At 41.3% G+C, this 15,587-nt stretch overlaps 1 protein-coding gene across 1 annotated transcript in view; it reads right to left on the bottom strand.

Annotated features, from left to right (window-relative positions):
- Positions 1-15,587, bottom strand: part of grid1a (glutamate receptor, ionotropic, delta 1a) — a gene marked incomplete at its 5' end in the record, with an annotated part of 233,822 nt that overhangs the window by 75,117 nt on the left and 143,118 nt on the right. Inside the window, one exon of the mRNA XM_084562152.1 lies at positions 9,270-9,475. Within this exon, the coding sequence (XP_084418278.1) occupies positions 9,270-9,475 (206 nt within the window). The remainder of the gene's footprint in view (positions 1-9,269; positions 9,476-15,587) is intronic.

Here is a 15,587-nt window from a genome sequence, read left to right as displayed (position 1 = left end):
TGTTTCTAAAGCACAGCACGATGTCCAAATGGTGTTATGAGTCTATGCCATAATGTACCTGTCTGTAAGGCTAATAGAAAGATGACAAAACAAGCAGAGAGAGAGAGAATATTACAAAACAAACAAGTTTGCAAGGAGAGGATGAGGAGAAAGGAACAGAGAAGAGAAATGGAGGCACAGATAAAAGTATACAGTGCAATAAGAGAGCACACCAAAGGAGATGAGGTTATGGGGAAAAAGCAAGGGCAGAAAGATAAAGTGCCCGTGTGGAGAGAGAAACATGAAACCATTAAGATGGGAAAAACACAAAGAGGGAAAGAGGGAATGTCCTGTTACAGGGACAGAAAGAGGATAGAGAGACAAAGGGAGGGAGAAAAGGAGGGAACAGAGGGCAGCAAAGGATGAGATGTAGGACAATGATAGATCGTTTTCTGGCAGGCTCAATTTGTCATGCTGTTATTGGGAGGAAAATGGAATAGAGGAGTGGCAATAAGGGTCACAGGGAGAGGACAGGGGTCCAGAGGTGGGAGAGTTAAACCAGGGGGGGAGTCAAGCCAGCGGGTGGTAGGCAAGATAAACTCACACACCTCTTCACCTCAGGCCTTCAGCAGATGATCAGTCAGGTGACGGTGCTCTGATCACATCATGCCTGCAACCACTGACGCACACTGATTGACTAGTGGATGTCTAATCATGATTTCAGTATACGCATACTCTGCGTGTATTTGACATGGATTAATGTACTATAGTAGATCTGGGCAAACTTAAAGCTAAGTGTGCAGGCTGCTCGTGTGTTGGGTTGTAATATTTAGCAGATTTATCACACTACTAATGGCACAGATTTTACGCATAAGCTAATTTACTCATAATAGAGAGAGCTACTTTGCTACTTAGCTAAATGTTTTCTGTGGCTATTGAGGAGCTTGGTGAAGTCTAAAAAAATGTTGCCAAGATTTAAATACATCGATATTTATTTATTTGTTAGATCCAGTTTAAAGCTTGTCCTGCTCTTAGGCGTAAAAGTTGCAATTCTGTGTGCACTACATTTTTCTCATTAAAACACATATGCAGTGTATTCAGGGTTAGTTTATTTGTCAACATCTATTTTGTGATTGGATATGTATTTAACATTACAAATGACAAAATTAGAGCTGTGCTAGTGGCTCTGTCAGGCTGCACAGCAGTGCTTTGAAATAAATGAAATGTAAATATGCAGAAATGCTAATATGCTAATTTTATCAATTTTGCCATTTCACCCAAACTATAAAGATCAGGCTCGTGGTGATGTCAGGGGAACACCCAGAGCAGAACTCTTTCATGAATATCTGAACAAAATTCATTCAGTGGTTAATAAAATATTTCAGTTTGCACCAAAGTTGTGGACTGACGAGTCAACGCCATCGTCCCCAGATTATAGCATGGCAAGAAACATAAGGGAAATTATACGACAACTTCTTTGGCCGTAATTGAAACTAATGTTGTATTTTTAGGTTTCGGATCACATTTGCAGATGCTAAACCATGCCAAGAGAGTAACAACTAAACTTAATTTTAAGACTGCGCTCATTGGTTTATATAGCAGAAATAATGTTGCAACTGAACAGGCTCTAATAATATCTGCTCTATTTAAAACCTTACCTGCACTATCCCTGCTCAGTACTAGCCATCCCTAATGTGTTGCTTTGTTTATCACATCCATAAATCCCTCCACCCTCCCACTCCAAATGATGCCACTCAACCAATAAAACAATTCATTTGTATTCTGAGCCAGTCTAATTCAGTCTTCTGGTTGGCTGCAAGTCTGTTATCCAGTTGCGATATTAAAAAATATCCGGCTGAGCAGTACTTTCTGAGCTTTTTAATCGCACCTTGGTTCACTCATTAGCACTAAGGGAGGGGGTGTGGACTCAACTGGCAGTGATAGATCGGGGGAAGGAACGAGGGGTGAAGCGGTGAAGGTGCGCACGGACATCCTTCTGTGTGTGTGCACAAATGCAAAGGATGTTGTTTGTGCCAACACCACGCTCCCCTGCACCAACACCATGCTCTCTGTGTCAGGTTAATGAGTCATGCTGGGATAAACACTTCCAGGTCATGGCCAGCTTTATTCCATCAGAGAGAGAGGGGGAAGTCCAGGTGCCAAGACACAACTGTGCTACATGCTGGAATATTTTTCATAATGAGGGAGACAGAGAACACACTGGCTACCATTAGTTTGGGTATTATATCATATATATCATGTTAACATAACAAAACGGGGTTAGACAATAAAAAATGAGGTGAAAGCTGGAAAAAGTAGGTAAAAGAACTGGGCACAGGAAATGAAGGCCATATCTAGACACCGGGGATATTAGCTTTTACTGCTGATAGGTGCTGGAGGTGGGAGACTGTCTCCACAGTTTGAAAAAGGTGCGGTTTTAAAATAAGAAACAATAACATTTGAATTTAAAACATGGCTAATATTGCCATGTTTTTGTATGTAGTGTTACTGTGACATTTTCTTTAAAAAAAAAAAAAAAAAAAAAGAGTCACTGTATTCTTTCGTACTCTTTTCAACATGTGACACAGACTTTGACACTGTTAAGGGCACAGTGAGAGCTAACTGTCAAGAGGCAGAGAGCTGTTGCTGAAGTGTGCGTAAGACTTGCTATGCATGTCTGTGTTGTGTCACACAAGATGTCAGCGGCGCCGAATTCCCCAAGAAGGAAAGCCGTCCCCTTTTTTTTTTTCCACAGTGCCCCACAGTAGCACGTCAGCTCGGGCCGCTTTTAAATCACCATCCACAAGCGTTTGTGACAACAAGACGGAAGCGGCCTCGGCATCAAAATGCAATGTGTTTATTGCATCTCAAAGCGCCACTAGGGTCCGTTTTTAATCAGGTCTCAAATCTTGACAAGTGAATTTGTTTCCAACACTGCAACCTGCCGTGCAGCCCACCCGGGCACACATGTTCTGAAAGCCCTTCTGTGTTTCTGTTGTCATTCAAACAAGAGGAAAGCGGAGTCACCTTTTCACTGTTAGCTGTGGTGTTTTTTTTCGTCACACAAAACATTTAAAAACAGGGATGGCACAAAAGAAGGATGTTGAGAATTATGTACTGAAATAAACCATTTTAACTATCAAGCCAGACTTGTTGAACTTTGCAAGTTTTTTTTTCTGGGTCATAGCAACTATATAAAAAGTAGGTTTTATGCTGCAGTTGTGCACAGTGGCGAAGACCTCGAAAGAGCACACAAATAGCTCCTGTATACTTGCTCTGTGATGGCATTTATATTGCCTCCTGCCCTCTGAAATAAATATTTTGATGTTGAACAAGATGTCTCGGTTGGCAGAGGCGGTCCATAAAGCAGGAGACGGAGGAAAAATCAAAACTGAAGAGCACCAGTTTTCACTTGAAAGGAGGCGGGAGGGAAACGCAGCAATGCACAACGGCCAGTCTTGAAGGTGGAGGTCAAATACTTTGTGTCTTCAATTCTTTGTGCGGTTTACATATACTGCAGGGGGAACTTAAGCCTATGTTTGCTTTAAATGCTGCAAAATACAGAAGAAAGAGCTGTGATTATGTCTGATTATGTGACGGTTTTCAATCTGGATTCTGTGACAAAGCTGAATAATGATCATATTTACTTGTATAGACAGGTACAGACAATATATGCACAATGTACCACAGTGTAACACAGCTTCTGACAGTTTTTCATAGCGGCACAAACTAAAATTAATGCAGTATTCTGCATCAAAGCAGGCTGGAGAATGTGCATTATTTAGAAGAACTGGAGAAAACCAACGCTCACAGAATTAAATATGATGATTAGGACATTTTCTGTGCAATGTGTCAGTATTATAAAATGTCGTCTGATCATCCTGCAGTCAGTGTTGGTGAGTTTTCATTCAGGCTTAAGGGGAGCGATACTAACAAGTTGCATCGCAATGCTTGCAATGACTCCCTTGCAGCAGTATTCCTTCCTACTGTCATGGCTGCGGATATTTGGACTAAAATTGTGTACAAGATTTCATCTTTTGCGTGTTAGATGTAGGGATTAAAATCAGATAAAATTTAAGTCCATTGATATCGCACTCTTCCGTAGGTACTGTCTCTCGTGTACCATACACAGTCTCTCCGCACTCATTTCTTTTTTGTCTTTCTCCACTGCCATGTCTTAGATTTCCCCCTTTACTGTTTCATACAGAGGTGCTTTATTATGTTGCAGGAGCCCCCTCTGGCCCCCATCTCTTTTTCATCGTTGACCTTTCCTCTCCACATCCATCTCCCTGTCCTTTATTTCTCTGTCTGCCTCTTGGTTGTTCTCTCTCTCTCTCTCTCTCTCTCTGTTCCCGTCTTCGCTCTTTAACCCTCCTTCCACTCTGTGCAGCATCTATTTCTCGCTCTCACGTTACCTGGCAGCAGGCAGCAGTGCTTGTCACTCTTGTAGCTTTGTGTAGATGCTGCACAGGGGGCGGACCCCACACAGCCTCTGTGCTCCATCCATCAACTGCCCTGCAGAGCTGGCATGGCGGCTGACACCACCCATTCGGTTTCCCGTCACATCAACACCTTTTGGAGGCCACCGTCCCTCAAGAACAGTGAGAAAAACTGCTAGAAAGCCTGGCACTTGATACTGTACAAGAGCTGATACAGTCTAAATCATTGCCATGCATCTGAGGCCTACTCTATTACTATAACTTGGACAAGCTTGCTCCCTGGCTTTGTCATAGTAAAATTTCTACTTGCATGGTTCATCTAACGTAGTGCGTAGTATTCGTCTTCAGAATTAAAATTCTGAGTACAGGTATCCCAGGTGCTTAAAGCACCTAATCACTGTTGGTGAAAAGGAACAATTATCTCCCAAAGCCCAGAGAGCCAAAAATCTAATTTGAGTGTCGTCCAGATATATAGCTCAGAGCAGCTCTGTCGACAATTAATTGGTGAGTGACTCTAGTAACTCATAAAATGTGTCAAGTTTTTGTTCCTAAATGCACGTCATTTTAAGTAAGCGATATAGCAGGGGCTCACTACTACAACCCAAGGACGTAGAGATGTGACAGCTGAAAGCCTAAAAATCCACTTTATGGCCCTCTAAAAGGCTCGCGTGACTCAAGTGCAGCTCGGCTCTCGTGGCGCGAGCGGGGAGTAGCTGGGTGTCGGGAACAAGGCAGCGCTGAATCTGACAGAAGACGCTGAGTCCTCTCATGGACCAAGTGAACAAGAGACGAGATGGCAAGTGTCTGGGGGAGCGCAGAATTCCAGCGTATCGCCACGGACACCGTCAGCGACATATGCAGCTTGTTCAGAGTATTAGAAGTGACTGAGGCCAGAGAGGACACGTGACAACTGACTTGTGATGGGATGTGTTACGCAGGGAAACAGAATATGTGACATGGGATGACTGTTGCTAATGCACATACAGTATGTGGTGGATTAAGAACTTGAAATTAAAGTCTTGAGTATTAGAACCAAGACATAATAGGCCTTTTGTAAATTGTTGGCCCGTCAAAGGTGCCTTTTCTTCATCTGCCCAAGAAATGTTAAGAGGCATTTTTTTTTCTCTGACCTTGTGCAAGAATAAGTAAATGAGAAAATGGGTCTCTAAGCATAGGCATGTGAAAAAGCCCACGCTGTGTTTCACAGAATGAAATAGTGTGAAAGAAACTATGTAGTTTGTAGTCATTCTGTGTCTTAATCTAGTCGTTTATCATTTTTAGTAGTTTTGGCCTGTAATCCTTTTTCATCATTTAGTTGTCTTGGGTATTTCTGAAGCCGCCACACAGCTCTCTTGGGTCTCTTAGTAGCTGTTTTTGCATTTTTTGTGGTGGTTTGCATCTTCTTTTAGTCGTCTCTGGTCTCCCTTTAGTCCTTCTGCGTCTCTTTGTGGTTGTTTTGCATCTCTTTGTAGTCATTTTGTGTCTCTTTGCAGCCATCTTTCATCTCATTTCCGTTGCCTTTGATCTGTCTGTAATCCATTTTGCATCTCTGTGTGGTTGTTTTGCATTCGCTCATTGTCATCTTGTGTCTCTCTCTGAAGCCCACTTGCATCTCTGTGTGGCCATGTCACGGTTCTTTGTAGTCAACTCGGTTTTGTCTGAACGCTCTTTGCACCGCTTTGTGGTCATTGTGTCTTTTTTGTTGTTTTGCATCTCTTTGCAGTTGTTTCCCGTGTCTCCCTAGACCCATTCGACAATGCGACCACGTATGCGTGCGTTCGAAAATGAGCAAGAACAGAGCAGAGCAGGAGCGAGGAAGGAAAACAGCGCTCAACAAACTCTGAAACACACAGATGACAAATCCAGAAAGGAGCAGGAAACAGGGCAGGTCTCTGAGGTAAACAGAAGCACTACTCTGTTACAACTGATCAGCTGCACCTAGTTTCACTTACACTAAGATAACGCTCCACTTTGCACATTCAGGCAACTAACACAGTTAATTCCAGTTAGTTTTTAACCACATTTCTTAACATTTTTATTATATTGTTGTGTCTTTGACAAATTCGGTGTTCAGCAGTTCATGATTACTCAATCATGAACTCTCCAAGGCATCGCCATCAGTCTCCAGTCAGATATTAGCATATTTACATTTTCCGCCCCAGCATCTCTGATGAGGAGCAGGTACACTCTGTGACCAAGGCATTAATGAAGCTTTGATGAATTTACCAATCTCCGCCACTTTTCATATATTAACATATTCACACCTTTGGGAACTGCGCTGAACGTTGTGCTGTGCTTATTTCTTTGTCCCCAAAATGCTTACCGTTAATTGTATATGGGACGAAGGAATATAACTGTCGGGATTAAATGCAATCTTATGTGAAGATGTCTGCAGCAGACTGTGCGTGTGCTGAAACAGAATTAATTGGCACACAGCAAAAGATCAAAACAGTATGTCATTAATGAAACTTGAAAGCCTCAGTGTATTCATGACCTGTGCACTGATTTATTTGTCTCTAAGTGCTTCACTTTTAGATTAACAGTGGAGCATTGACAAGAAGCTAATCGGAATTCAAGTGAGGTTTTTGACTTACAGTTAGTTAAGGCTATTTTCTACGGTATTTGCTCACGATAGAAAGATTAAATGAGTCAGTGCAGAAGATTGGGGATAAGGAGAGATGAACTGCAATCCACGGAGAGCAAAGCCTTTTTGAGACATAAATAAAGTGAAACACATACACAGTATATGTATGGGATGCAGTATTAAGGGCTTCGATACAATAAAGTCATGGACAAGATTTCAGCACAGCAGTACAGTACCGTCACGTGTCTCAGAGGGATTCTTCCTTATCTTACAGCAATCTCTGAATGCAACTGAGCTTCAAATGCAATAAAAAGAGAGATATGGCCGATGTTTTATATTTTTCTTCACTCAAAGTGTATTTGAATTGCTGCACTCAATTCTGTGCAACATTGTGGCTTTTTAGTCCTGCCCAGAACATATGGCAAGGATTTATTGTTTTCACCAGGAAGACAATATCACCCTTCAGTGTCCTTGAATCAAGCAACCCGAAATATAAATAAAGTACAAAAGTTGACTTCGGGTTCAATAAAACTTTTATTTGATTTGATGCCAAATCTCCCAGTTAAACTCTCTAACTTGTCTCAAAAGAGTCGCATTTTAATTTTCTAATTTTTAATTTTTACTAAGTAAGATGAATAAGTATTGCGGGCTGTAGATATGACATAAGTTTTATCTTTCTTTCATGGCAATTATTATGGCCATTATTTTATTCCAAATTGAATTTGCTCAAGCATCTTAAGAGTCTGAAGAACAAAAACTGTGTCCAAATGCTTGTGCACTGGACTGTGGGTATGAGAATTAGTCTATAAATAAGATAGCAAATATATATAAATAAAGGGATTTTTTGTAGAATTTTATACTATTATACAAACTGTGAAACTGGGCCATTTTTTTTTTTTTACGGTCCGTCTCCTGTGCCATTTGAGGACCCAATTTTTCACTTGAGTTGGAAAATCTTCAGTGTTTTATCAGTGTTTCCCTGTCCTTTCAGGATGAGCAGAAGATTAAGTGTCAGTCTGCGATGTGTTTGCTGGGCAGAACAAGCCACTCAGCTCCACTTTTATGTTGCCATATTTTTCACTGTCTTCAACGTTGCCGGTTGCCACGCAAGCCTTCAGTCATGCCAGAGCACTACGGCACATAATTATTCAGCATGATTTGACCAAGGGGTTATCATGAGAAATAAATAATAAAAAAAATTTTTTTAGATGATTAAATATACCTCTCCACCCCTGGAAGTCATAGAAAGGAGAACACAGACTGGTTAATTTAACTTTTTTTGTTGAGGAAAGAGCAGCTAATTAACGAATGAACTTTGAACTTAGTAAGGTGAGATGAAAGAAGAAATGTGTTTACTAAAATGGAGAGCTGGATACATTAACTTCTATACATTCTTATTCTGTTAATTAGCAAACATGATGTGGAATACAGGAGAAGTTACGCACAGCTTCACAATTAGGACAGTATGAGCAAAGAAGGATACAAATTGTGGTTACATACAGTTTAACTTAAAACTTTGCCGTACACGCTGCTGATTTGTACACTAAACAAAGCTTCCTTTATTGGTAATGCTTTGAGGATTAAATGAATGTTTTATTGTAGACATACTGTGACTCTAGCCCCGCGATAGACTGGCGACCTGTCCCTTCACAGGACAAGCAGGTACAGAAGATGAATGAATGAATACCGTGACTCTGGCCCAAAGATCTACTTGAAGCATTTCATGCAGAATAATGTTTATTTTCTGCTCAGCTCAGTATCAAAGGTAAAACGCATCTCAGTGTGATTTCTGCCTTCTGCTTTTTTGGATTTGTTAGAACCAAGCTGGAACCTTCAGGGCAGGAAGCCAATGAGGAAACGCCAAAAAGTTCCTCCAACAACCACTTGAAGCTGGCTCTAAAAGCTGGTTTAGTTTCTATAGACCTCAGAGCAAATATAAGTGTGTTTTGGACTCTACAGATAATTGGAATACGGGCTAGGGGTTGAACGACTTCCGTTTTTTAAAAAGTCAGCTAATATGTGGTAGCGTCTCGCATAAAGCAAGCTATGGAGGCTTTTCTGCAAGCTACTAGACTAGACGACTAATCGGTACAACCCCTTGTATGGGCAGTGAATTTTCATATAACTCATATAAGACAGTGAAATCTGTCTTAATTACACCATTATTTACTTTGTCATGATTTTTGTTTCTTCATATTTGCTACAGTTGAGACAGTATTGATCAAATGTCGTACCAGGGGTAAGGGTGCCTCAGAAGGATAGCCTACCTGGTGGATGAACACCTGTGCACCTCGAGGGCTCATCAGCAGCACGGCCCTCCGTAAAGTGTCCCGGTACCGGTTGAGCTCCTCAGTGCGCATGGTGTTGAAGAGGTCGGTGAATACTCGACTGACGTTGCGGTCGACCCTCTGCAAGGAAATGTCCAGACCCAGCCGGGACGCCTGATCCATGAAGGTTTGCAAGCCCCGGATATCTGATGGAGGAGAAGAGATGCTGTGAGAATGTGACACCAGCACAAACTGCGACGAAGGAAGAGTTACTTTTTTGGCAGGTGCTGCTTTAATACAACACTTTATTTCTGGAGCATTTAATCAGTATTGTTGGTAAACAACCTGTAATTCCAACACCTGTACACACGCACCCTATATTTTTAGACTTTCTTCCAAGGGCTTCAAGGCGGCTTTCTGACTTTGCACCTGATCTAAAGTATGACAAAACACAACAAGCGCTCCCGTCTTTCTGTTTCCTGGGGTTTATGGGATATGAAGCTGCAGACAGGTGTTGTTGTCCCCAGAGATCTTTGTGCGTTCGTTTATGTGTGTACCCCATACGGGAAACCACTTTAAAAAGCCTGCACTTGCACACACAAATCAAAGGTGATGTGCAGCAGAAGGCTGACAATAAGCACACCATCCCAGCAATCACAGGGGCAGCAGCCACCCAGCATGTGCCAAGTCGTGCTGCATTGTTAAAGAGAGGGTAGGCAAAATCACCAGCCCCAGACCTCTTTCTGTACCCACGGCGGATGTGAGTGTGTATGTGTGGATGGGTACGTTTCCCCCCTGTTGCATTTCTGAAGGTATGATGAGTCATCAGCGCTGGAGTGCTTTAGCATTGAGAACAGACAATATACAGTGTCACACAAAGGCAACCTAGATGATATATATAGTTGGATAACTTCACAAGCATGCAGGGACACAAACTGCAGGGATGCGTGGCAGCTTCTTGAGGTGCAAAGGAAACTTCACATATGTTTTTACTGCTCAGGGCCAAAACTGGAAATTAGGCCAACAAGATAGCCCATGACCCGGTCTGAAAATAGAAGCAGCGTATCGGTACATCATCCCCCTTTCTCAGTCTGCACCTTGAGGCAAACTTTAGCAGCCGTGTGATATAAAACAAATCATAAGAATAAGGCGCAATGTTTGATTTCTCCTGCAGTTGTCGTATTGCAATTTGTTTTTGGGTAACATAAATACTCTATTCTCCTCAGAATAAAAATGTTCAAAGGGCAGAACAAAACACAGAATTAAATCATTCATCATTCTGAAGCGTTGCCAAACTCTTATTGCAGCATTCTTTGAAAACTCTTTCCCTTGCAGACATACACACTTGCACACCACTTTCTTCAGTCTCGAAATTGAAATGGTTATCCTTGGTGGGGTACTTTACATACAACTGGTAAATGCTTGAGCTCTGAGAAAGCGTTCCTTTTGTTGCAGTACAAACACAATTTGCAAGTTAACCGTGGTTCCTTTTTTTCCCTTTCCCACAACGGGACCAGTACAATTAATTCTAGCGACAATATTTTCTGTACAAAATATTCTGCTGTGGTGCACATGGTGTGTTACTGATCATAGACCAAACACATAACTGGACTCACTCTGTCCTCTGTAGAATTCAGGAAGGACTGTGATTCCCTTCAATCAGTGAATCCTTTTCTAAATTTAAAACAACCTACTTGTGATCCCTTTCCCTCAGATAATCCTGACATGTGCGCCGCGCTTTGTCACAACAATCTGCCTGATCTGCTACCTTTACGCATCGAGTCTATTTTTGCAAGAGTGACTCGCATCTCTGAAGCGTGAAATTCACTCACGAGTGCTTTTAATTATTCACTCATTCCACAGTGACCTTGTCTTAACACATATGTAGTAAAACACGTTTGTAGTTTTCTGTATTTGTAATGAGAGAGCAACAGAGGCAGAGACTGGGAGAGGGAGGGAAGGAAGTGGTCACATTCTGAATTCTGTTCAGTCCCCATATGCCATTTTAATGCCATTAAATACACTATACACCGATCAGGCATAACATTATGACTGTGTAATATACTCTCTTGTGCCTCCGAAACAGTTGTGACTCATCAGAGAGTGGACATGGGCCTTCTGAGGGTCTCCTGTGGTGTCTGGAAACAGAATCTTGTTAGTGGGGACCTTTGGCTCATATGGGTTGAGGGGAGGGGCCTCTGTGTATCATCCCACAGATACTTGATCAGTCTGGGATCTAGTGAATTTGGAGGCCAGGTCAACACCTTGTGCTGTTCTTCATGTTTTTGTTTTTTTTTAGTTGTTCCTAAACCATTTTTGTGTGTGTGCCTGTGTCAGTCTGCATCCTGCTGGGGATGGCTGCTGCCATCAAGGAGTGTCATTGCTATGGGGTGGGGGTGCCTGGTCTGGTCTAGGTGGGTGGTACATGTCTAAGTAACATCCACACGAATGCCAGGTCCAGAAGTTTCCAAGCAGGAACACTGAATTGTCTCAAGATGGTCAATGTTATCCATTTCTCCTGTGGTCATAATGTTGTGGCTGATCAATCCATTTTTGTTCTTATTTACGTATTCTTCTATAAAAAGCAGTGGTAAATGCCTTTTTTAAATGAATCATCACAACACTGTCTGGCGATATGAACAAAGATAAAGTTCCATGACAATAGCTGTGACATGAGTTATATTGAAATCTAAAAGGAATAGAAAGCGTTTGATGCTCAGTCCATGTTTTCATCTGTCCACCAGCCACAGGCGTAAAGATTGCACTGACAAGAGCAAAGTACAGACAACTGCCTTACCCTGCACTGTTCTCCATTGTGAGCCATCTTTGTCACACTAAACACAACCTTTTAGAAATGTGTGACGACTCAATAGGCAAACAAATTACTAACTCATACACATAAATGAACAAGTTGTGGAGACTTTTTGTTAAACACCCAAGAAGCTTTGTCCACTCTCAGATATGAAAAACACTTTGGATAATTATTCACAGCGTGATGTCTGTACCCTCTTTCCACCAAACGCAGACCAGCTGCTAATGCCACTTTGAAGATAGTTCAAATTTCAACCCATCAAAGAAATGACTTGGTTTTCCACGGACTAGAGAGCCTCAATAGAGCCTGTCATTAGGACAGTGTGAACTTATTTATACGTCTCCATGTTCCATTTCAAACACTGGTCTGTTCTTGAAGCTCTCTCCAGTTTGTTCTGAACTTACTTCTTATTCTGACCTTCTGGATCACCACTGCTTTGATCCCACACATTAACAAAAACTAAAGGATTTTCTCTTTTCTTCTTCGGGTAATGCACAGTAGACACAATATATGCTAAGTTAACTGTATATTGTACACTGACAGTCCAGTTCAGATTGGATCAACCCTACACAAGATCTGGAAAACTGACCAAAACTTCTTAGTAAGAAGATAAATTGTTTGGTACTTGTATCAATTGAAACATACTGTAACAAACAAATAAACAATTTTAATCCCACGAAGACCCAAAGGAAAGCTACCATGCGATAACTACTCCAGGACCCCGATAGAAACATCGGACTTCAAAGTCAGTGTTCCAGATGCATGGCAGGCTTTTCCACAGGGTGGCCGTTTCAGCCATGGACAAGGCCGCAGAAAAGAGGATTAGCGGGGAATTAAAGGTCTGATTTCTGGACATGTTTACCCAAGCGTAATTTTTGAACACAAATCTGCTTCTGAAAGTTTTAGATATCAAAACTTCACCCTTCTCTGGGCCTACTATATCAGCCTCCACTCTCCCCCGCACCGACTGGCTACTCACTCACTGGTCTCGATTTCTGCATGTCTCATCTTTTGCTTAATAGTATGTATCTGTTTAAGAGGGGACAGGGAAGATGGATTGGGAGAGACTTAGAAGTACCCCGTGAGGATGCCCTAACATCATTTTCAGCACTATCTCACTCATGCTGAAACTGAAGCCGGACTCCTTCTTAGATCTGAGCAATGCAGAAACGAGGATATCATGATCAAAGGACTGAGAGTTATTTTTTTATTTTTTTATTTTTTTGTTATTTTACTCATCTGTCAAGTGGTGTTGCAATCCCAGCGGGAAAGGCTGAGAAATGACTACGCTACCAGCCTGTGTTTTACTTGAAATCAAGGTGAGTCGGTTAACGTAATCTGTTATTCTGGCAACAATAACATCAGTTAATTGTATGCAATATAGACTCTTTTGCAAACCTGAAATATTACAAGAGCGTGTTGTGCACAGCCACGAGCAATTTGAGGAAAGAAATAACTGCCTCAGTTTCACCTGCTTTTTAGCGAGTGCCCATCTATCTCGATGTCAATGCAGTACTTCAAGTTAAAGATGTCTTTATTCATTCTCTGAACAAAAGGAGAACAAAAGCGCGGTTATGAGATTCATAAATTGCAGCTGTAAGTATGTTAATTGTTATTTCCGCTGGAAGCATCGGCTAAAAATAAGATTGACATTTGTAATATCGTCACATATGCACAGCTTATTCAAACAGCCTCGGGTTAGAACAAAGTTTAGACTCATTCTTTGTCTGTTCTCGCACATTTTTAAGAAAACGATGAAAATCATCTTGGGCAGAACCGGATTCTACGGCCCTGTGCATCCTAAACTTGTGTCTCTCACTGCAAGAAGAGAATGATCAATACAATTAACAACGGTCCTTGGAGAAAAAAGCAAAGACAATGCATCCCACAGCAAAAATAATGAGAATAATTGAGGGAAACAACCAATTTTATTGTTGATTGTGCACCAAAGTCTCTCTAAGTATTTCTGTATTACTATATTATGTGTTTTTTCATTAGGACATTTTCCAAAATTAACAGAAATGTTTGATTAAAAGCCGAAATAACAAGCACAAATGCCAAGACATACTCTGGCAATCATGCAAAACACATGTAAATTGATTAATTAGTTTGTTTGGGAATCATATTGCGATTGGACCTATTTAGGTGTCAGGGGCATGCACACAACGATGTGTGCACACCAGTTTATACTGTATGTACATAATGTGTTATGAACTGGGATGCAGAGACAAACAAGCCCAACACCTCACAGAAGAGAAACACAAGGTGAAGAAAAACTTATTATGTTCTTACACCAACAGCAGACACCATGAACAATGCGCGAGCAGTAGTCTAACATCATAATCCAACATCGATCGCATGGCCTCTAGTGGTGTGAAAGGCAGGTTCAGACTGGCAGTTTATTCTCGCGAGGTTAACTTGCTGACCCCAAGAGACCGGGCCGAGTTAAAATTTGAAATGAAAGAGATAATTAAGAAGAACACAGTAGTTACACTGAGTTAGATTTACATCAACAGCCCCCCTGCTTTTAAGTAATTTCTGTAAAAAAAAATTAAAAAAAACCAACTCTCTAAATTATGATGATTTGGTGCTTTGTTCGTTTTGTGTGCCAAGAAAAGAAAGCATCTCAGAAACCGACATTCATCACTGTTTTATCACAAATTTATCTGCTAAATAATTGCTCATCAAGAACAGAATCATGAAGACTGACGATGAAAATAATTACCGGTGTCGGTTCTAACAGAAACTGAACGCAATTCAGTCGCACACAACAGGAATTTTTCTTGTGGCCTCAAAAGTTGCCAAAGCACTGACGCCAGAAAGGATCTGTTGTTTTCGCTGAGGCCAGTCTATGCAAATGATTCATACATTCACAGATAAAAAATGTGTGCTTTCTGCTTTTTCAACAAGTTTATACGGTTTCCTAAACATTTGCCGTTAAAACCCGTTTACATTAAAAACTATCACTGCCGAGCTTCCAGACTTTATCCTATGCTCAGGTCTCCGTTTGCATTGTCCTTTCGCAAAGCGAGTTTTAGAAAGCAGACGTTAACGCCCACACTTTGGATGGCCACGAATATATTGTGTCACTTTTTGTTTTGCTGGCCAAAAACTGTAATAACTGCAGAGAAGAGCTTTCAGCGCATTGGTTCCAATATCAACGTCTGGTCTGAATATGCAGAGTGGACCGAGATGGAGTTTAATTCCTGGACTGAATTATCATTCCAGTCTTGGCCCTGTAAATATTCTCAAGGATACTGTACAGTGATTGCATTTTTGGCTTACAATACCAGCTTGGGTTTTAGTCCAGGAGAGGAATAAAATTAATTGCCCTACTTAAATCTGGCTGACACGCTTTTGGGATGAGACAACGTTTAAAAGGCAGACGGACCGGAATGCGAGAATTTGAATACAGTAATGAAAATAAAGAGTCTATAAACAGAGAAAGAACGTCTGCCCCGCACGAGCCTGTGGGGAAAATTTTCGTCTTACTATCAACTGAATTT

This window comes from Chelon labrosus, assembly GCF_963514085.1.
Source record: "Chelon labrosus genome assembly, chromosome: 15".
NCBI lineage: Eukaryota > Metazoa > Chordata > Actinopteri > Mugiliformes > Mugilidae > Chelon > Chelon labrosus.
The sequence above is the reverse complement of the archived record's forward strand: the minus strand, read 5'-3'. Positions and strand labels throughout refer to the sequence as shown.